The 23,684-nt window shown below is 47.2% G+C and overlaps 1 protein-coding gene across 5 annotated transcripts in view; it reads right to left on the minus strand.

Moving 5' to 3' along the window:
- The window catches only part of CHST3 (carbohydrate sulfotransferase 3), a 62,541-nt gene that overhangs the window by 4,877 nt on the left and 33,980 nt on the right, over positions 1 to 23,684 (minus strand). For 3 of the 5 annotated variants that reach the window (XM_075934947.2, XM_075934948.2, XM_006121499.4), the window contains 2 exons: positions 5,084 to 5,376; positions 190 to 3,716 (listed from right to left, as the gene is read on the minus strand). In XM_075934947.2, coding sequence (XP_075791062.1) covers positions 2,474 to 3,716; positions 5,084 to 5,220 — 1,380 coding nt within the window. In that variant the 5' untranslated portion in view covers positions 5,221 to 5,376 and the 3' untranslated portion in view covers positions 190 to 2,473. Of the gene's footprint in view, positions 1 to 189; positions 3,717 to 5,083; positions 5,377 to 6,797; positions 12,604 to 23,684 lie in introns of those variants that run through there. The other 2 variants (XM_089780124.1, XR_012905598.2) reach the window with 2 other exon arrangements.

Genomic DNA, 23,684 nt, shown 5'->3' on the forward strand with positions numbered 1-23,684 from the left:
AAAAAGCGTCTAAACTGGCGCGATCCTCCGGAATAAAACCCTTTTCCGTAGGATCTCTTAAGTAGGAATAAGAGATCCTACGGAAAAGGGCTTTATTCCGGAGGATCGCGCCAGTCTAGACGCTTTTTTCCGGCTTTTCCCCAAGCCGGAAAAAAAGTGGCAGCCATGTTTATTTAAATCCCGCGGGGGATATTTAAATCCCCCGCGGATTTCCCTATTCCCAAGTTCAAAATTAGCATGCCCCTTCCGAAGAAGGGGCCAGTGTAGACGTAGCCCATGTATTTCAGCCATTATTCTGCATTTATTTTTGCGTGTTCCACTTTCTCTTGCCAGTGTCATATAGGTTACTTAAATGCATGTGTGTGTGCAGTTCTCAAGCACAATCACCATAAAAAAGATGTGTCTGGATCTCCTTCTGCATTAGCATCTCCCCACTATGCGAATTACCCATGTCAGCAACAGCTTACTCTTTCTACCTGCTGTCCAGTTCCAGCTTACCAGTGCTCCCAGGCCATGCTCAGGATCCATGGGAGTTACTCCCTTGCCCAGCTGTGCTCACCCCCCACCCTTGTGCATAAGAATTTTTTGATATTCTCTCATGCTCGTGCATGAATTAGGAAGTGAATCCAAATATGGGCGAAACTGATTGCCCACAGTGCTGGTAAATGCATGAAGAAAACAGAGAAATGTCTCTTGCAATTTCTCTACATTTGACTAATCTAAAGTACTAATCGGTGATAATAGTAAGGAAAGGTAATTTCTAGTGAAATGACATCTGTGTTGACAGTAACCCTTTAAATGGGATTTGAAACAGAAACCTAATACTGCCCCTTGAAAAATTATTTTAAAAAAATCCCTCCCAGCCCAGCCCTTGTTCCAAGTTTCTTCCCTGAGGCTGTATTTAAGGGTGAGGGGACTCAAAGGGTATCTCAGCATAATCATGGGGCTGCAGAGGAGTCTAAGGACCTCTTTTCTGGACTAGTCTCTGGGTTGCCTCGGGAAGAGCTCGGACTCCAGGAAGCAAAAAACAAAGCTAACTGTCCATTGGACAAGGCTAGGAATTCATCTGCTGAAATCTGAGACCATCTTTCTGTTACAGAAACTATTCCTATTGACTAATTTTGGACGAGTTTCCTCTTGCCTGCCTCCCCATCTCTCCCCTTCTCCCTCTCCTTTCAAAAAGCTAATTGGTACAAAATATCTCCCTCCGTCTTGGGGAAGAGAATTGCTGGCAGCCTCCAACCAGCACTTCCAAAGAAATACAAACAATAGCAAGGAAAAAAACATAAATACAATTACAGAAATACCCTGCCACCACCAGCCAAGACAGCATTCAATATCGATCTCTAGACACCAGCAAATGATCACTGAGCAACCCAGCCTACAGACTCATGGTAGTGGAAGACAAAACAGCTGATGCCACCTTGGAAGGAGACAAGTTGAATCCCCAGGGATGGAGAGCATTGTGCACTTGCATGCGCTCTCTCTCGTTCCCTCATAGTGTTTTTATTGTCTCCCTGCCATTTCTCAGCTGCTGGCTTTGGTGCAATTGATAATGACACAAACAGCAGCTGAGGTGGAAAATGCTCCACCAGGGCCCGTGATCCTGGTGCGGCTGTTTGCTGGCTCTGCTACACGTTTTCCCGATGTCCTCGGCATTTTGCTTCTCCCAGTGCACAGTCTAAGGGAGTGTGTTCATCCTTGTAGGGCTCAGTCACGTCTCTCAAGGTTTAATGGGCGGGTGGTATGTTTAAAAGTCTGCAGAGACGCACAGCGTGTCTTATACGGGAGTTTTTGTCAGCGTAAGGCAGCAGCAGTCAGCATGGAAGGAAGGAGTCCCCCAGGCGCCCCTCGCTGGGGATTTAGTAAGATGTTTCTTCGCAACAAATCCCAGTCAAGTCCCTTTCTGACAGTTCTGTCAATCCAACCAAAACCAGCTACGCGAGGTCTTTAAGTCTGCCCAAGACGATATCAGTGCAACCCTTAGCTCCTTTCACCTCTTCTCATGCTCGGCGAGACGAGGGACTGTAAAGTGTACAGACAGTTTTAAAACATACAATTCTCTCTTTGGGTGTGTAGTGCAGAAATGCCCTTTGAAAGAAGGGTGGCGCTTGTGCAGAGAAGCAGTTAAGAGGTGAGGTATGGGAGCTAGTGCTTACTGCTTTCTTTCTCCCCACTGCCAGATTTTGAGCTCCATTCTGTTTCAAAGGGTGGCCACATTATAATCCATCTAGATAAGGCAGAGCTCCTGGATGTTACTGCATTTCCCCTGCTGTCCCCTGGAGAATCAGAAAGGAGGAGCACAGGGCAAACACAAGCCTTACAAACAAGGATGTGAGCCATGTGAGCAGAGGACAGCGGCGGTCCCTTTCCACTTGCCCTTTTCCTGCTTCCCCAGCTGATCCTGTGCTCAGGTTTTCCTTTTCTCAGTCTAATCACACGTTTCCATATAGAAACCCAGCTCTGAGGGCTCTTACGTGATCCAAAAGGCCCTCCTCTCCTCCAGCAAACTGATGGATCTGTTTGTGAGGGTCTCTGGGTTGCTGGCCAGTTTATAGCCAAACAAACTCATGGCTGGCCCGCAGACACTCTGCACCACCTGGGCCAGCTTGAAGGGGATGCTGAAGCGCCACTTCTCGAACTGCTCTGAGGAGTTCTTCTGGGTGGAGTAGATCCCATTGCTGTCCTGCGGCGCCTGGGTGTTCTTCTGGATCCATTCCTCCACCTGCGGGGTGAGGCTGATGCCAGCAAACCTGTACATCTCCTTGGCGTTTTGGAGGGGTGACCTGGCAATATCCTCATAGCGGATCAGCATGTAGCGGCCCTGCAGCCACGCTGGCTGCTTCAGGCCAAGTTCAGCCGAGAGACGGATGCTCTCGCAGTTCCCCCGCAGCCTCTGCACTTCATCCTCATTTAGGGGAGCTTCACCTTCTGAAGCCCATTTCTTCCACGTTTCATACTTGCCCGAGAAGGCCACAATGCGAGAGGCCAGCACTGCCCGGGGGTCCCGCACTAGCTGGATGATCCTCATGTCTAGGCGAGGGTCTTCAACCAGGGGTCGTAAGAACTCCAGCTGCCGAATTCGCACTGTCTTGAGTGCCATGTGATCCTTGTGCAGGCAGGCCTCTGCAGCAAGGGTCACGTTGAGGGGGCCGCAGCGCCGGTTCTTGCAGTGGTACTTCTCAAAGACCTTCTTGACGAAAGGGGTGCAAACAGGGTCTTCGCACAGGGAGCGGCTTGAGCCCCGCCGGAACATGAACGGGGTCAGGTGGTCCTCCGGGAGCGGGGTGATGAAGTTCTCTAGGATGTAGAGGTCACAGAGGAACAGCTGCTTCAACACATCTCGGTAGACAAGGGCTGACCCCACCGCGTTTGCGCCACCGGGCTCAAATGAAACCGTCCTCTCGATGTGCCACAATGGCTCAAAGAGGTAGAAAATGTTGCCCTGTTGGTTGAAGAACTCTCCCACAAAGGAGGAACCTGTGCGGGTGGTGGCCATGAGGAGGACGTGTCTCCGGGGTTCCTGTGCCATGGCAGGCTCCCTGCTCCCCCCCAGCTGCAGGGTGACATTCTGAAGCTGGCTCTTGAGCTGCAAGAAGGCAGAGTCCAGCTCACTGAGGGACAAGAGGGACCCATTTTCTGACAGCACTAGGCCAGGGTCTGTGCTGTTGGCCTCCATCAGAGATTGTGGGGTTTGTTTCAGCTTGTCTGATACCCTGCAAACAAAGAGAACAAAACCACAAAGAAAAACCATGAGGCCGGGGTTAAAAAGGGGCACATTTAGATTTTTCACCTCTGAGCATTTGAGGGCAAGGCGTATTTCACCTGAAGCCTAAAGAGGTCAGTGATTTCAGCTTACTCCCTTGTGCCCCGCTGCCTGTGTTGCAAAGCCCACACAGACTGGCACAACTGGCAGCTTCTTCAGGAGAGGTCTGGTTTGGGAGCAGCAAGTCAGAGCTGTACGTCAGGATTAATGGGCATTGGTGGAGCTATCAGGGGACCCAGAAGTAGAGCCGCAGGGCTTGCTGCAGGTCAGGACTGTGGGACTCCGGTAGAACAGCTTGCGCCACCCGTGTCCACTCTAGTCACCCTTCATTTTCTCAATCATTAACATTTATCAGGTTTTAAAACAAAAGCCCAACAGCATGTCTACACTGGAAACTGGCATCGCTACATCTCTTCATGCCTCTGAAAGACGTCGTTCAGCTGACCTAACCCCGTATAGACAGACAAAGTCTTCCATTGATTCACTACCCCCTCTCGCAGAAGTGGATTAACTAGAGTGAAGGGAGAAACTCTCCTGTCACTACAACAGCTGCACTGAAATGCTGCTGCACCTGCACCACTGCAGGTGTGTCATGGTAGTGTAAGTGCAGACATAGGCTTAAATAAAAACCCTTTTAATTCCCTCAGTACAGGCAAGTTGGCAGTTTCAGCTAGACACTTTGGTATCTCCTTACTTGTTATAGTCTATCTTGCTACAATCGTCTATGATGCCCATCACCAGTGTGATTGGCAGGCACATTCTCAAAGTGCGAGACTTACAAAGTAATCCGATGATCTAGGAGTCACTATAAAAATGTTTGGGTTGATGGAGCAGGCTGTTAACTGAAAGAGGGAAGAACTTGAAAAACCAAGACTAAGCACTGCTGCAAGAAGACCTTTCTCTGAAGACAGCTGTAGTGACAGACTGAGATTGTAATGGAAAGGTGACAGGGTGACAGGAAGAGAAGGGAAACAAAGCAGAAAAAAGAAAGTAATAATGGGAAAAGAGAAGAGATAAAGAAATGGAAAACCTTACTAAGGAAACGACTGGAAGAGATTTTAATGAAATGTGTGGTGTCACTCCAACGCTAACATGCTCGTTGCTGGGATATCTAGGTATGTGAATGAGAAACTCCTTCAGGCTAAACCCCGGAATTCAGAAACAGAATTAATGGCCTTCACATTCCAGGGGGGAGAAATGTATCCAATTCTGAGGGGCTGGAAGGCTCACTGCAGATAGGTGGGGTGAAGGCTACATTGAGGATGAAGAGAAATCCCCTCCCAATATAACAAGAGTTTGCTCCCTCTTTTTTCCTACCTCGAAATGATATTGTTTTCCTTCTCGATAATGACAAGAGCTACAACAAACACCAGGAGAATGGCATATTTGCTCTTCATTCTCAGGCAGTGCCGCAGGTCCCGGATATCCTGGGGTAAAGTGTGTCCTTTATCCATGGGGAGAGACTGGGGTGTCCAAGGTTTTGCCTCGGAAAGTCCCTCCCCCTCCAAGGAGAATAAAGGAGCACCTCCCTGGCTCCTACTGCTTTGCAGCTATCTAGACGGCATCGTCCAGTTTTAATACTTCCTGATCAGGCTGGTGACGCCCTTGCCCTGCACAGAGAGAGAAAAGGGGAAATGTTAGCATGGGGAATGAAAAGATGGGTTGCCTGGAATATACCAATTGAAGCTTTTTAACCTTTACAGGGACAGCATCTTTTATATGGTGGATGCTCTAGTTAGATTCCAAGAGTTATACAATATGCTGATGCAGGGAAATGTCCACTGTGATTTACCCCTGCCCAATTACTGTGATATTTCCTCTAGTATCTGCTCAGAGGCTTCAACAGACTGCCCCGCACAAAGAACTTTTTCTCCCCCTGGCCCACTGCTGCCTCAGACAGTCAATAAGGGTATGTCTACACTAGTTTGTTAATTCGAGCTAGGTAGGCAAATCAGGCAACCGGAGTTGCAAATGAAGCCCAGGATTTAAATATCCCGGCTTTATTTGCATGTTCCTATCCGGCCGACATTTTTAAATCCCCGTTAGTTCGAACGAACTGCCCACGGCTACACGCGGCAGTTTAAAGTTAATCCGAACTAAGGACTTAGTTCGGATTAACTGTTACACCTCATTCCACGAGGAGTTGGCTAAGCATCCTTTTTTATACTTTAACTTTCTTATCTAACTTGGCATGTCTTGATTTGTTACCTTAGCTTCGTGTTGCAGCGTTATCGGTTAGCATATTTCAACTCTATTCCACTCAGTAACAACCACCAGTATAGCTTACTTAAGCAATAGCAATTAGCAAATTTCCCTAACTCAAGTAATACATGCAATCCAGTCCTTGAGAAATGGGTCTAAACAGCTAGTTCCTCTACAGCTTCTAAAACATACGCAATCAGCTAAATGATACGTGCTGTTTCAAGCTTAAGTAATGGAAAGGGGAAGAAGCACACATAGTTTTTACTATATTTTACTACACTGTCACCTGAGGATGACGGTCAAAGTGCAGTAAGAGAGGAAGGTAGGAAGGTATGTGGAGAGGTGGATTCCTTACTTATAAGTGAATCAAAAATGTCAGGACTTGATGCTTTGGAAACATATAGCTCTCTGCTCAGCCTCCGAAGAGAACTGCTCTAACAACCGGTTAGGAAAATATCTGCTGCTCTCAACATCTGGAGAGCGGGTGGTGTCAGAGGTCTGTAGACAATTCCTTTGTGCTGAATTCAACCAAATTTCCCCTAACAATGACAGCAATAAACATGCAAGGGGCCTCCTCCTCTTTAGAACCTCCATCCTGCTCTGTAGGAACAGCTATCAAGAGCATCCGCCAGCCTCTGCCCCTTATTATCACCCTGTTCCAAAACTAAATCTTGTGAAAGAGCCCCCTTGCTGCACTTCCCCTCCAGCAACCTCCCTCCCCTGCACCTATCAGAGTCTCAGTTCTCAGATCTGATACAACTATCTACATTTTTTTCCACCCCACCAGTTCTTCAGCTGCTGTGCCCTACAGGCCCTCCTTGTGACTCACCAATGAGGGGCATGAGAAGGGGGAGGGGATGAGGAAGGCAGCCTTGTTCTCCATCACCCTGCCAGTGGACAACAAACAGGGCCTCTGTGGAAGAAAACAGAAGGCAAGGAATATTTTCCTCACTCGGATTTGTTGAAACAGCACCAGAACCAACAAATCCTGCGTGGAAGTAAGGGCCCTGCTGTTTCCTTTCCACTCGCCTGTCAGGACTAGCCAGGGCAAAGAGAGCGCACCTGAAAGTGCCTTGACACACAGGCTTGTTGCAAATGGAATTCCTGCTTCATTAGTCACCATTCCAGCCTGATGCTGTTATTTTATACTCAGGCCCCAGCCTGAAGGCAATGTATTTTTGGAAGGGAGCTTTATAGTTTTTCAGCCATTAAGAGGAAACGGTGTAGGGAATCAAAGACTTCCGTGCTCATATCCTTCTTGCTTGATTTCCTAGAGCACCACACAGCATTCTCATTTTCCAGAAGTCACCAGCTCTTTGTTGTACGGACAATGTCCTTTTAGGGTTTTTTTTTTTTTTTTTTTTTTAAGACTTCATCTACACTTCTAAAATTAAAGCACTGCCAGAGAAGAGAAAGTGTGGTCATGACGCCAATGCTGGGAGAGAGCCTGCCCAGCACTCTATGAAAACCACCTCGGCGAGGGGCATAGCAAACACAGTGCCCTTCACACTGGCACTTTTCAGCGCTGTCATTTGCTGCATTCAGGGGGAGGCGTTTTTTCACACCCCGAGCCAGAAAATTACAGTGCAGTAAAGTGGCAGCGTAGACTTAGCCTAAGTGATCATTGAAAACTGCTTTTTTGCTAATTTAGAATTTCGTACCTGTACAAGAGACCAAGGGTGGCATTTCGGGAGAGCAGGGTGGGAGGAGCGGGGAGCAGCTGTGTGTGCTGGGATGCAGCTTTTCTTCCCATTCTTCAGATGACAAGGGAGCGAGGGGAAAGTACTTGGATTCCCCGTATACCTCTCACTCATGGCTGGTGAAGGGAGAAAGCCACAGAATCCACTTTGCTCTTGGTCCCTGATCATCAGGGGAACGGGATGAAAAGCAAGTTGTGTCCTGGTACAAGTGGCTGCAGCTTCTCCTCCCCCCTCCCGCACGAAACTCTGCCCTTGCAAGGGATGAAATTCATACACATGTCCAAATTTATACTGTTGTGACTGGAGCTGTGTGTGACTTTCCTGTCTAAGGCTTCACAGAGATCTTTCCTACGGCTTCAGTTCAACAGAACTCTGCCTAGGTCCACCAAGAGGTTTGTGAGACTCAGAAAACTTTGTAGTCAACATTGGCCCAAGTACTGGTTTAGTAATGAAACCCCCAAATTTGCAGACTTGGCTTTAGTTTGGGTTTTCAATACAAATACGTGTGCAGCTCCAATAGTGACTCCAAGCCACAGTCCTATATGATCACAAATATGAGGTTGCACAGTACATGGCTCCTACTTTGGATTAATAGTATATCTTAAGACGTTACATACAAACGCTATGTATGCAGCACATTCATCCCCTGGGGATGAGGCATATTGTTGGTTAGGCACAACACATGTTTGTCTTGCAAGTCAGAGCCATGTGCTTAGCAGATTTACAGACTGTTTCTTAACTAATGGCAGCTTCCTGTTTTGTAGATATTAATATAACAATCGTTACATAGTGTTTTCCATAATTATGGTGAAAATCTCAGTTGAGTATTTTCTTATGCCCAGAGGTTATGCTGATTCCCCAGATGTTCCCAATGGTAATGTCACCTTTACAAAAGGCAAATATCCAGTTTCTCATTTGGCTTAGTCCAGGGGTGTCCAAACTTTTTTCAAAGAGGGCCAGATTTGAAGAAGTGGACATGCGTGAGGGCTGTCCCTGCACTCTCAGCCCCAAGGCGGAGGGCCCGCAGGGTCGGAGGCGGGCGGAGAGCGCAGGGCACGCCGGCCTCACGGCGGCCCGGGGGCAAGGCGAACCCGCAGCCGAGCGGGGGAGCGGGGCTGCGGACGTGCTCTACAGGGCAGGCTCTAGGACCGCGGAGGCCATGGGCGGCAGCGGCGCGGCCGGAAGCGGCGCGCTGGGCGCGCCAGTTCAGAAGAGCGCCGGGGAGCCAGGAGAGGGGGAGGAAGCGGGGGCCGTATTAAATCGGAACACGGGCCGCAATTGGCCCGCGGGCCGGACTTTGGACATGCCTGGCTTAGTCCAAACTCCATTTAAGTTGATAGGAGTCTTTACATTCACATGAATAGCAGTTAACATAGGAACAGCCATTCTAGGTCAAACCAAAGGTCCATCTAGCCTAGTATTCTGTCTTTTGTCAGTGGCCAATGTCAGGAGCCCCAGAGGGAATGAAAAGACCAGGCAATCATCAACTGAACCATTCCCTGTCACTCATTCCCAGCTTCTGGCAGAGACTACGGATATTATCCCTGCCCATCCTGGCTAATAGCCACTGATGGACCTATCTCTCATAATTTACCTACCGTATATACTCGAGTATAAGCCGACCCGAATATAAGCCGAGGCACCTAATTTTACCACAAAGAACTGGGAAAAAATATTGACTCGAGTATAAGCCTAGGGTAGGAAATGAGGCAGCTACTGGTAAATGTAAAAAATGAAGATAGATACCAATAAAATTACATGAATATTTATTTCAAAGAAAAACAATAACCTAGCTCTGTAAGTGGAAAAGGGGGTCAACAAAAACAATATGGTATCAAAAATACCGTAACTTTAAAAGTACAACAACCTTAGCTCAATCAGCAACCAAGCTCAATCAGCTCCCCATAGCTCTTTTCCTCAGGTGTCCCGGCTTCCTAGCTGTTTTCGTGTTTTTAGCTGAGGGAAACTTGCAGATGGCAACTCCCTCTCCACATATACCATTCCCCCGACACAGAGGATAAAATATTTCCACAATCCCTGGGCAGATCCTGCTTTCCATAAGGATTTTATCCTTTCCATTCAGGCCCCTTACCTTATCTCTTCTCTTCAGCCTGCGCCGAGCCGCGCTTCTGCCTCCGGACCCGCCCCCTGCCCACAGCACAGTGACAAGCCAATCACTGGCAGTCATTGTGCAGCCAACAAGCCTATGTATGTGCGCTGTTCATCGCACATACATAGAGCTTTCAGACCTCAGAAATTGACACGAGATACTTTGATGATGAATTTACAGTGCAGTCCATAACAATAACACCTCCTGACAGATACGACAACCTGGATGCCTTAGAACCTGACCAGCGTACTCACTTTCCTCAGTTCTCGAGACGCTGACTCGAGTATAAGCCGAGGGGGGCATTTTTCAGCACAAAAAATGTGCTGAAAAACTCGGCTTATACTCGAGTATATACGGTAATTCTTTTTTGAACCCTGTTGTAATTCTGGACTTCACAACATCCTCTGGTGAAGAGTTCCACAGGCTGACTACTCTTTGTGTGAAGAAGTACTTCCTTTTATTTGTTTTACACCTGCTGCCTCTTAATTTTCACTTGGTGCCCCCTCCTTCTTGTGTTATGAGAAGTTAATAGCAGTTCCTTATTTACTATCTCCACAACAGTCATGATTTTATAGACTTCAATCATAACCCTCCTTAATTGTTTCTTTTCCAAGCGGAGAAGTCCTAGTGCTTTTCATCTCTTTTCATATGGAAACCATTCCATATCCCTAATAATTTTTGTTGGCTTTTCCCAGATCTTTTCCAACATATCTTTTCTTGAAATGGGACGACCACATCTACATGCAGTATTCAAGATGTGAACAAACCATGGATTTATATTGAGGCAATAAGATATTTTCTGTATTATTCTGTATCCCAGAGCTACTCAATACCGGGCTGCACGTGGCCCACAGCCCCTTTTGTTTGTGGCCCACGGTGCAGTTTGGGTTTACGCGGGCCTCAACATGCAGCCCGCAGGTGGGATCCTTTGAACATGGTCTCCACTGGGAATATGCTCCACAATGGTGAGGCATCTCCCAGGCTGGGTGAGCACTGAAAAATGCAAGCAGACGGGCTGGGCTGGCTGGAACAGACTGGTATAGAGTGTCGGCATTTCTAGCCCCCAGGGAGGAGATACCGGGAGCGCTGGGGCATTGTGTGAAAGAAGCTATTTGCATATATATGTGCATGTACATGCAACCACACTTAAGTTGTGGCTCTCGGCATGTGCTGTGAGTATCATTGTGGCCCCCGGAGCTTCCAAAGTTGAGTAGCTCTACTCTATCCCTTTGTTAATGATTCCCAACATTCCGTTTTTTTGACTGCTGCTGCACATTGAGTTAAATCTGGGCTGTGCAGTGCATGTCGTCTAGTAGCCTGACCACCGGACAGGGAACTAGAAACTTCTGCATATCAGGCATGGTTCTAACAATGATTTCATTTGTTGCCAGGAGAAAGTGACCTAACCATGCTGCCTCTGTTATCTCAGCTGTAAAATGGAGATACTAATTCTTAGATCCCACAATGGAGAGTTTAGATTACATTATATTTGTAAATTACAGATGAAGGACACTACATGATGCAGGTGCAAAATGTCCTTATTACAAGAACGCAAGGGAAGAGGAGTAAAGAGATTCTTGTGATTAAGGCCCAGGACTGGAACCCAGAAGATTAAAATGAATTTCTTGTTTTCCCACAGACTTCCTATGTGACCTGGCCAAGTCATATTATCACTCTATGCCTTCTCCTCCGTATCCGTACCATGGGTATTCCCGCAATAGGGACACCTGGAGTACTGAGATTCCCTGTCAGTGTAAATAGAGGCCAGTTAGGAAGAGCATACCAATCACCAAAACAACGCAGAACAGTCAGGGGCATTTTCTCCTTGTTGGTTTTTTTTTTTTGCATAAAAGTGTTGGGGGGTGGTGATGGGGTGTATCACTGATGGAGTTACACTGGGCCAGTTGGCAGAGAGTCCCACCCCCACAGCCCTGCTGGGCATGCTCCGACTGGAGACTGGCTATAAAAGCCTCTGGAGCAGCTCAGTTAGGGCTGACTGCTGAAGGGGAAGGAGGTGCTAAGGGAGGGCCACAGGAGGAAGCACAGCTGGACCAAAGAGAGGCAGCCGGGCTCTGCACGACAACCAGAAAAGCTGCAGAATGAGAGCAAGCATACGGAGAAGACGTCTACCAGGAAGTGGTAGGAACTAGCCCAGGGCAGGGAATTGCTCCCTGAGAGCTCAGCGTGTAGTGGCAGGATTCCCCACAGAGCAAGCAGTGGACTGTGCTTCTGCCAATAGGGCCCTGGTCCCCCTACCTCCTCCATACGTATCCCCAGCTCGGGGGAAGGGGAAGGAGTTTTACCAAGGATGTATTGACTAAGGCTGCAGGGCCATAACACCTTGATTAGAGGGACTGTGGTGTGGACTAGAGCCGCAGGGCCGTAATATCCTGACTAAAGGGGCTTATACATGGACTTAGGCCACTGGGCCATATTACCTGGAAGAGAGGGGATTAGTATATATGGACTGAGGCCTCTGGGCCATATTACCTTGCATACAGGGATATGTATATTGATTGTGGCTGCTGGGCAGTATGACCCTGCACACAGGGGCATGTATATTGAATGTGGCCACTAGGCTGTAATAACCTGAGTACAGAGGGGTGACTATTTGATTGAGGCCATTGGGGCCATGACACCCTGAGTAAAGGGGAAATTATAGCGACTGAGATCGTTGAGCCATGCCATAATAGACTCAGAGGTTGTGAGTTTACTCAACCAAGAGATTACAGCTGAGGGGCCTCCAAGGGCTTGTCACCCCTCAACAGGGGGTTTCTGATTTGTTGTATACAGTCAATCGCTCTCCATTAGGTGAGAGAGGGAGGGTACGTCTACACTACAGCGCTAGTTCGAACTAACTTAGTTCGATTAGTTAATTCGAACTAAGCTAGTTCGAACTAACGCGTCTAGAACTAAAAACTAGTTCGAACTAGCATTTTGCTAGTTCGAACTAGCAAGTCCACATTGAGTGGACTCTGAACAGGGCTTAAGGATGGCCGGAAGCAGTGCCGGCAGGGCATAAAAGGAGGACTTAGAGCATGGAGATGCTGTCTCAGGCTAGCCGAGGGCTGCGCTTAAAGGGTCCCGACCCCCACCCCGGACACACAGTTCTAAGGGGTGCCCCGCTTGCAAAGAAGTTCTGGCTTGGAGTGCCCTGAGTGCCCACACTGGGCACATCACACCACTCGGCCATCAGCCCAGCTGCACTTGCCGCAGGCTGCCATCTGGGGAGAGGGAGTAATTGGGGGGCTGCAGGAGAGCTTCCACCCCCAGAAGCCCGCAGAGCCAGCCCAGTCCTCCCCATCGGGGGCTCGTACCCCATTCCTCCCTCACCTCCTTCCACTTACCCTTCCTTAGCCCCCCTTCTTATTGATGTACAAAATAAAGATAACGTTTCTTCCAACATTGACTCTGTCTTTATTGAAAAAAAACTGGGGGAGACTGGGAAAAGGAGGTGGGAGAGGGGAAGAGAAAGGCTGGGAGAGGGGAGGGCAACTAACATGATCAGGGGTTGGGAACAGGTCCCAGATGAAGAGAGGCTACAGAGACTGGGACTGTTCAGCTTAGAAAAGAGGAGACGGAGGGGGGACAGGATAGAGGTCTCTAAAAGCAGGGGTTGGGTGGAGAGGGTGCATTCAGAAAAGTTCTTCCTGAGTTCCCATCAAGAAGGACTAGAGGACACCAAAGGAAAGGAATGGGTAGCAGGCTTGAAAGTAGTAAGAGAAAGTTGTTGTTCTTGACAAAGCAAATAGTTAACCTGTGGAACTCCTTGCTGCAGGAGGCTGTGAAGGCTAGAACTATAAAAGAGTTTAAAGGGAAGTGAGATAAAGTGATGGAGGTTGGGTCCATGGAGTCCTATTAGCCAGAGGGTAGGAGTGGTGTCCCTGCCCAAAGTTTGTGGAAGGCTGGAGAGGGATGGCACGAGACAAATGGCTTGGTCATTGTCTTCGGTCCATCCCCTCCAGGGTCCCTAGGGTTGGCCGCTGTTGGCAGACAGGCTACTGGGCTAGATGGACCTTTGGTCTGACCCAGTACGGCCATTGTAAGCTCAGGGCTCAGGGTCGGGGGTCTCAGTGGACCCCCTTGATTTTCATGCACACCTGGTCCTGGGTGGCCAGGCTGGCAGCTCTCCTGCCCTAGACGGCCACTTTCCTGTGCCTAGTGCGGAGATCGTGGACGAGGTCCACGATGTCCGCACTAGCCCAGGAAGGTGCCCGCCTCTTGCGGTCCAGGGCAAGCTCCCGGGAGCCGCCAGCCTGGTCCCGGCAAGAGGGGGTGGGCTGGGGGGCATCGGGTGGGTGGCTCTGTGCCGTGCCAGGTGCAGGGTCTGCTAGCTGGGTGCTGGCAGGCTTGCACCTGGCACGGGCACCGTAGCCAGCCCGTGCCCCTTTAAGGGGTCCGGGGCCGGGAGGGGGGCATAGAGTTTCCCTGGTGTTGGCCAGAGTGGCCACCAGGGAAACCTGGGGAGGGCTAGCCTCCCACTAGTTCGAACTAAAGGGCTACACAGCCCTTAGTTCGAACTAGCTAGTTCGAACTAGGCGTTAGTCCTCGTAGAGGTTTACCTAGTTCGAACTAAGCGCTCCGCTAGTTCGAATTCGAACTAGCGGAGCGCTAGTGTAGCACCTATTAAAGTTAGTTCGAACTAACGTCCGTTAGTTCGAACTAACTTTGTAGTGTAGACATACCCGGAGAGACTAGTGAAGAGCAGAGCCCAGAAATGTGCATTTGTGTCACTGGCCTAGAGGAGATTATGAAACAGATACCTAGGAATATCACTCACTCTGTAGAGTCTCTGCTCTTCCCTACTTCTCAACTGCACAGAACAGGGAGCTTCTTGCAATTGGTCTCACAAAGACTTTTATTTACAGTTGGACTTTGAAATAACTTGATTTCATTATTTTACAGATGGGTGTCTCTTCCCCAGTACAAACTTGACAGCAAGCAACACTCTTTCAATCCTCACTAGTTAGAGCACAGCCCCCACAGTGCTATGGATTAATCAGTTTCTCAGATCATGTGACTATGATGAGAAACTTAAGTCACAGGAAACGTTTCTCTCTGAGTAGTATCTAAGAGCAAAGATATTTAGTTTTCTGCAGCAGCTTTGTTTGTGGTGGAGGAGGGGTACAGGAAGATTCAAAATAGCTCAACACATTTTATTTGGTACTGTTTTTCACATAGTTTGTTTATTCCCCTTTTCTACTTCGCAAACAACTAAGAAAATAATTATTGATAGTACATAGAAAAAACACTTGCCCCACTGTATGTACTGGGGCAAATTTCACTTGGATTCCATTTTTTAAAGGCCTGATTCTCTATTGCATCTTGTGTAGTCATTCACAATGGTACAATGTGAGTGAAAAGTGGATATAGTTGTATTTTGCACCCATGTTTGCACTGGTGTAAATGCTTGCACAGGGCAACTGAAAATCACACCCTCCATGTTTAAAACTAATAGAAAAGGAGTCGGTGTGTCAGGGACAAAGGGACAGAGTGGAACAGTTTGACTAAGAGTCAATCACTAGCCATCTTTAAATAAGATAGATGCATTTGTTAGAGACAGACACTGGCTTTAAGATCAGAAGGGATCATCATGATCATCTAGAGTCTGACCTTCTACACACTGCAGGCCACACACCCTCTCCCACTCCTGTACTCTTAATCACTGCATGATTTACTGACATCCTCAAATCATGGTTTAACAATTACAAGTGGTTAGAGACTCAACCTTTTACACTTGTTTAAACCTGCAAGGGACCCAGGCCCCATGCTGCTGAAGATGCGGGGGAAGGCTGCAGTGGATAATAAAAATAATTCCTTTAACTATTTCAACTATGATTTTTGTGCAAACAAGATATACATTAATTAGGAACAAAAAACAGGACTATGTAGCACTTTAAAGACTAACAAGATGGTTTATTAGATGATGAGCTTTCGTGGGCCAGACCCACTTCCTCAGATCAAATAGTGGAAGAAAATAGTCACAACCATATATACCAAAGGATACAATTTAAAAAAATGAACACATATGAAAAGGACAAGGCAGCGATATAACTGTAGCACCTGCTTTCTAATGAATACCTTTTTCAGTCAATCTGGATTCTGTAAATTGCTGCAAACTGTCTTTGGTAAAACTCTTCTGGAATTTAATAGAGAGAGAAACTTTCTGTAGGTTTGGGAATAATCGGATGGAATCTAACAGAGATTTACATCCCTGATATAAAATTATAAAAGATAGTTTTAAAACCCATGGAAAGGATATTGTTCTCTATCAAAGTCTATACTGCATTATTGATTTTATTCCTATTACATTCTATAGCCCTTTTCAGTAAGGGCTGAACTTGGGCTGAGAGAGGGCCAAGTTTGGTATACTTAAAAGCTGAAGGGTCTGTTTATAAATGACTGAGATTCTGGAAAAACTTAAACAACAAATAGTTTAATAGATTCTTGGTTCTGGACTTCCAACTTTCGCATCATCTGCAAAAGTGGTCTGTGCCCACGAAAACTCATGATAACATCTACATGTTTTGTTAGTCTTTATAGTGCTATTAAACTATTTAAGTTGTTCCTGTTACAGACTAACATGGCTACCCATGTGAGATTCTGGAGTAATGTACCAGATTTCTAATGCCTAGTTATTGCTACTACAACTAGTAAATGAAGGTTATGCTTGCTATTACAGCATCTCAAGAGCTGTGCTATAGTTGAGTGCAATGGCATGTCCCTTCTACATCCCATCTTTCCAGTCATCTTCAACTTTCTCAAACTCCTCTTTGAGCTGAAATTGCTACTGATTAAAGCAACCTTGTCTGCCTCTTCCCATGTTGGACACTGATTGCTATCAGGGCTGGATGCTGCTAATGTGAACTGGGGAGAACACTAGGACTGCATTATTCCAGTCTGTGCCTCAACCATCAAGCAGAGATGGGGATGGTGAATTCATTTTCAATCCAAAATTAAGGTACTTATTTAAAATGAAGTGTTAGCCTAGAGGCTGCTTCATATTATTCTGACTGATGACGTATCCCACTCCAGTGGTCAAAGAGACTGTTGTACAGAACATACGAAAGGATGTAGAGTTCCAGTGCTGCAAAACCCACGGCTCTGACTACTTTGGCTATTGTGCTACTAAGGTCTCCACCTTAATGTTGCAGTAATAGTTTTGTGCATGCACTTTGAATGAATTCCAAGTGTTCCAGATAGCCTGAGGAAAAGGCAAAACAAATCCAGGTGAAATCCACACTAGAATCAAACCCAATCCACTGTTTGGAATTACAAGTATAATGAGTCTAATTTCATCTCTAAACAGGGAATTTGGCAGAAGAGCATAAAACTCTGTCAAACATCCTGAACTGTTGTTTATAAAGAGATCTTTGTCTTTTTAACCCCTTCTCCAGAATCAATGCTCTCATTACCGTTTTCACACTGACAGTGAATATCTTACATGCAATCATCACCCATATAATATATGTAGCCCCTCTTTGCTAATTATGCTCAAACATTACTTCCTTTACATTGTGCTCATACTTCCTCTTGCAGGATGAACTTTTGCTTTTGATTAAATGATACAGCCTACTTCTAGAACAAACAACTAGGCTACGTCTAGACTGGCATGATTTTCCGCAAATGCTTTTAACGGAAAAGTTTTCCGTTAAAAGCATTTGCGCCAATCTAGACGTGCTTTTGCACAAAAAGCCCCGATCGCCATTTTCACGATCGGGGCTTTTTTGCGCAAGACAAATCTGAGCTGTCTACATTGGCCCTTTTGCGCAAAAGGACTTTTGCCCGAATGGGAGCAGCATAATATTTCCACAAGAAGCACTGATTTCTTACATGAGATCGTCAGTGTTCTTGCGGAAATTCAAGCGGCCCGTGTAGACAGCTGGGAAGTCTTTCCGCAAAAACTTGCCAGTCTAGACACAGCCTGTGACGGCGCGTTGGGGGTCCCCCGTCTCCTGCACCCCGAAATGGCACAAACAGACCGCACCAACCGGTGGACTAGAGGAAGTTTATTGCCTCTCCAGGATACAGCACAGCACAGATGTCGTCTGGTCACAGAGCTGGGCTAGGATGCCTCAGGCCCCCTTGAGATGGGGGAGACTGGGCCCCTAAACTCCAGCCTCTTTCCCTAGGCTCTCCTCCATGCTCCCAGACAGTAACTAACTAAATTCCCTTCCAGCCCTGCCCCCCAGCCAGGGCAGCATCCACCTTCCTTTGTTCCTCTCCATGGGGGGTGTCTGGCCACTGGTTCAACAAGTTTGGCACTACCTTTGCATAGTGAGGTTTTCCCTGCTGGGTCTTGCTCCAGACAGCAGGGGTCACCACAGCCCAGCAAGTACCCCCACTACGTCACACAGCCCTAGGGTATGTCTACGCTACAGCATTATTTCAAAATATCTTATTTTGAAATAAAGCGTCTAGACACAAAATGCATTAGCACGTCCACACTGATTGGATGCTGAATCACATTTAAGGTTCAACAGATTCTGGCAGGGCATCACGTCAGAAGTTACCTTGTGGCCAGGGCGGCCAGCAGGGCACCCTAGAAGGGCTGGAGACCCTCTATTTCGAAATAAGTGTCTACACAGCGCTTATTTTGAAATAGCAATTTCAAAATTGGAGTTATTCCTCGTGGAATGAGGCTTACCAATTTTGAAATAAACCCTCCACTATTTCGATATAATTTTGAAATAGCAGTTGGCTTGTGTAGACACTAGGGCAGTTATTTTGAAATAACCCCTGGATAAGTAGCACAGGCATCAAATTCATCAGCCTCTTTTGGAGACTTGTTTAGCTTTGCACTGTCCTCTGTCTGAGGCTACCTCTACACTACATCCAGGATCCATTCTCTGAGATGCTAGTGGGAAGGGGGTAGGTTTAGAAGTTAAAATAAAAAAGAACAAGTTAAAAATTACTTAGAAAAGTTAGATGTCTTCAAGTCACCAGGGCCTGATGAAATGTGTTCTAGAATACTCAAGGAGCAGAGGGTATGTCTACACTACCATCCTAGTTCAAACTAGGTGGTTAATGTAGGCAACCGAAGTTGCAAATGAAGCCCAGGATTTGAATTTCCCGGGCTTCATTTGCATCTTGCCGGGCGCCGCCATTTTTAAAGCCCCGCTAGTTCGGATTCCGTGCCCGCGGCTACACGCGGCACGGAGTAGGTAGTTCGGACGAGGTGTACCGGTAGTTCAGAATAGGAAGCCTAATCCGAACTACCTACTCCGTGCCGCATGTAGCCGCGGGCACGGAGTCCGAACTAGCGGGGCTTTAAAAATGGCGGCGCCCGGCAAGATGCAAATGAAGCCCGGGAAATTCAAATCCCGGGCTTCATTTGCAACTTCAGTTGCCTACATTAACCACCCTAGTTCGAACTAGGGTGGTAGTATAGACATACCCTGATAGAGGAGGTATCCGAGCCTTTAGCTATCATCTTTGAAAAATCACAGAAGTCAGGAGAGATTCCAGAAGAAGGGAAAAGGACAAATATAATGCCCATCTATAAAAAGGGAAATAAGAACAACCCAGGAAACTACAGACCAGTCAGCTTAACTTCTGTGCCAGGGAACATAATGGAGCAAGTAATTAAGGAATTAATCTGCAAGCATCTGGAAGATAAGATGATGGGAAACAGCCAGGATGGATTTGTAAAGAATAAATAATGTCAAATCAATCTGATAGCTTTCTTTGATAGGATATCAAGCCTTGTGGATAAGGGAGAAGTGGTTGACATGGTATACCTAGACTTTAGCAAGGCATTTTACACGATCTCACATGAAGTTCTTATCAATAAATTAGAGAAAAACAACCTGGATGGGGTGACTGTAAGGTGGGTGCATAACTGGCAGGATAGCCATTCTCAGAGAGTAATCATTAATGGTTCACAATCATGCTGGAAGGGCATAACAGGTGGGGTTCTGCATAGATCTGTTCGGGACCAGTTCTGTTCAATATCTTAATAAATGATTTAGATGATGGCATAGAGAGTACGCTTATTAAGTTTGCAGATGATACCAAACTAGGAGGAGTTGCAAGTGCTTTGGAGGATAGGGTCAAAATTCAAAATGATCTGGACAAACTGGAGAAATGGTCTGAGGTAAATAGGATGAAATGTAATAAGGACAAATGCAAAGTACTTCATTTAGGAGGGAACAATCAGTTTCACACATACAGTATGGGAAGTGATTGTCTAGAAACGAGTATTGCTAAAACGGATTTAGGGGTCATAGTGGACCACAAGCTAAATATGAGTCAACAGTGTGACACTTGCAAAAATAGCCAACATGATTCTGGGATGCATTAACAGTGTTGTTAGCAAGACATGAGAAGACATTCTCCAATTCTACTCTGCACTGATTAGGCCTCATATGGAGCACTGTCCAGTTAAGGACACCACATTTTAAGAAAGATGTGGAGAAATTGTTCAGAGAAGAGCAACAAAAATGATTACAAGTCTTTCCTCATAGGTCATGTTTTCTCAACTGAAAGAATTGGGATTGTTTAGTTTAGAAAAGAGAAGCCTGAAAGGGGACATGATAGCAGTTTTCAGGTATCATCACAAGGGGTATGTCTACACTACCCCGCTAGTTCGAACTAGCGGGGTAATGTATGCATACCGAACTTGCTAATGAAGCCCGGGATTTGAATTTCCCGGGCTTCATTAGCATAAAGCCGGCACCGCCATTTTTAAAAGCCGGAGTACAGATAGTTCGGAATGGCTACGTAGTTCGAACTATCTAGCCCGTGCCGCGTGTAGCCGCGCGGCACGGGGTTCGCACTAGCCGGCTTTTAAAAATGGCGGCGCCGGCTTTATGCTAATGAAGCCCGGGAAATTCAAATCCCGGGCTTCATTAGCAAGTTCGGTATGCATACATTACCCCGCTAGTTCGAACTAGCGGGGTAGTGTAGACATACCCAAGGAGTGTTTCCAGTGTTACAGGGAGGAGGGAGAAAAATTGTTCTCCTTGGCCCCTGATGATAAAACAAGAAGCAATAGATTTAAATTTCAGGAAGGGAGGTTTAGGTTGGACATCAGGAAAAACTTCCCGTCAGGATGACTAAGCACTTGAATAAATTGTCTACGGAGGTTGTGGAACCTCCATCACTGGAGATATTTAAGAGCAGTTTAGATAGACATCTATCAGGGATGTTCTAGATGGTGTTTGGTCCTGCTGGGAGGGCAGGGGACTGGACTTGATGACCTCTCGAGGTCCCTTCCAGTTCTAGTATTCTATGATCAATATATCAGCAGTCAATTTAGCGGGTCTAGTGAAGATCTGCCAAATCAACCACAGGTCCCTCTTTAGTTGACCCCTGTAATTTACCCGAGAGAATAGTAAGGGAGAAGTCTGTCTCCTGTTAAACTCACATAGTGTAGACTCAGCAGTAAACTTGACCGAAGGTATGTATCTAGGGTTGTGTACCTTAGATTGACTTACTGTGACAGTGCAAAGCTGTTTTAACAGACCATGTTACACACAACAGCCATGAATCTCTCTCCCTCTCTCTCTCTCTATATATATATCTACCATGGCTGTTCCCCACTCTGGTATTCTGAGTGTAGAAAAGGGGAGGGGGGGGACACGAAATACTTTAAATACCATGCCTCTATAGGCTCTGCTTACCAAAATAATAATAATAATAATAATAATGATAATCCCCAGAGTCACAGAAGCACGGACAGGAAGATGATAGAGAAATAGCCGGTTTAGTCTGATCTTGGTAAAACAAACAAAACAGTTATGTAGCACTTTAAAGTCTAACAAGATGGTTTATTAGGTGATAAGCTTTTGTGGGGCAGACCCACTTCTTCAGATCATACTGTGAAACTGAATAGGCATGATCATTATGTAACAGAGGGATACAATGAAAAAGTAAACAACATATACTGTAACAAATCAGATACAGGCGGTCCCCGAGTTACACAGATCCGACTTATGTCGGATCCACAATTACGAACTGGGCTTTTCTCGCCCCGGAGGACGGGAGCGGCAGGACGCCCAGATGTGCCGCGGTCCGCCGCCCCCGTCCTCCGGGGCGAGAAAAGCTGCTCCCCGTCTCCCTGGTCTGCAGGGAGACGGGGAGCAAAGCCTTGGACCACGCCCGCAGCGGGACAGCCCGGGCACGCTTGAGGTGTCCCCCTGTGGGCGTGCTCCGCGGCTTTGCTCCCCGTCTCCCGACCAGCAGACCAGGGAGACGGGGAGCAAAGCCACGGAGCACGCCCGCAGGGGGACAGCTCAAGCGCGCCCGGGCTGTCCCGCTGCGGGTGTGTTCCGCAGCTTTGCTCCCCGTCTCCCTGGTCTGACTAGCAGACCAGGGAGACGGGGAGCAAAGCCTCGGAGCACGCCAGCAGTGGGACAGCCACAGCGCGCCTGGACTGTCCCGCTGCCCGTGTGCTCTGCGGCTTTGCTCCGCGTCTCCCAGGTCAGCAGACCAGGGAGACCGAGCAAAGCCGTGGAGGACTTGGGCGGTCCCGCCACCCCCGTCTTCCTGGTCTGCTGGGGGGGTGCAGCTAGTGCCCCCCCCAGCAGACCAGGCTTTTCTTGCCTACCCCTGGGGTAGAGCAGCTGGGGGCTGCCGGGTTGGTCCCGCAGCGCTGCTCCGGACCAACCCGGCAGCACCCCAGCTGCTCTGCCCCAGGCGTCCTGATTCAGCCGCTGCTGGTCAGTTTCAGCAGCTGACTACAGGAAGCCCGAGGCAGAGTTGCTCTGCCCCAGGCTTCCTGGAATCAGCCGCTGATCAGTTTCAGCAGCAGCTGACTTGTGGACTCCTGGGTTTCTTAAGTTGAATCTGTATGTAAGTCAGAACTGGCGTCCAGATTCAGCCGCGGTTGAAACTGATCAGTTTCAGCAGCGGCTGACGCCAGTTCCGACTTACATACAGATTCAAGTTAAGAACAAACCTACAGTCCCTATCTTGTAGGTAATCCGGGGACTGCCTGTACATAACATAGAAGGTGGAGGTGAGGGGCAGTGACAAGGAAGGAGGAAATTGCTTATTGTAAGCATCAGTTAAGTGGCTTATCTGGAGTCACTACAAATATCAAAAGGTGGGGAGGCTGTCTTTGTAATGTGTAAGGTAATTATCATCTCAAAGGGTACATCTACACTTGCTCCCTAGTTCAAGCTACGGATGCAAATGTAGCTGAGTGAAATTGCTAATGAAGCGGGGATTTAAATATTCCATGCTTCATTAGCATGATCTTGCCCGCATGTTATTCCGCTCTAAAGCTGATTCGAACCAGGAAGTACGCTCCAGGATGCATTAGTTCGAACCAAACCGCTTGGTTTGAACTAACATTACTCTTCAAAAAATATTAAATCCCCGCTTCATTAGTAATTTTGGTCGGCTACATTTGCATCCCTAGCTTGAACTAGGGAGCAAGGGTAGTCGTACCCAAAGAGATTTTAACACCAGATTACAGAGAGAGACTTCAGAACTCTTTTTTATGCTAAAATTCGACACATTGCGAATGGGCTTTAATTTAGATAATTACCTTACACATTACAAAGACAGCCTCCCCACCTTTTGATATTCGTAGTAACTCCAGATAAGCCACTTAATTGATGTGTACAATAAGCAATTTCCTCCTTCCTTGTCACTCCCTCCCCCCCTCACTCCCACAGTCTAGCTATGTATCTGATTTTTTACTGTATATTTTGTTTACTTTTTCATTGTTTTCCTCTGTTAGGGTATGTCTACACTTGCTCCCTAGTTCGAGCTAGGGATGCAAATGTAGGCAACTGAAATTGCTAATGAATTTAAATATCCTGCTTCATTAGCATGATCTTGCCGGCACATTACTCCGCTCAACAGCTGATTTGAACCAGGAAGTGTGCGCCGGGACGCGTTAGTTCGAACCAAACCCTTTGGTTCGAACTAACATTACTCCTCAAAAAATGACCAG

This window comes from Pelodiscus sinensis, chromosome 8 (assembly GCF_052426305.1).
Source record: "Pelodiscus sinensis isolate ZL-2025 chromosome 8, ASM5242630v1, whole genome shotgun sequence".
Classification (NCBI taxonomy): domain Eukaryota; kingdom Metazoa; phylum Chordata; order Testudines; family Trionychidae; genus Pelodiscus; species Pelodiscus sinensis.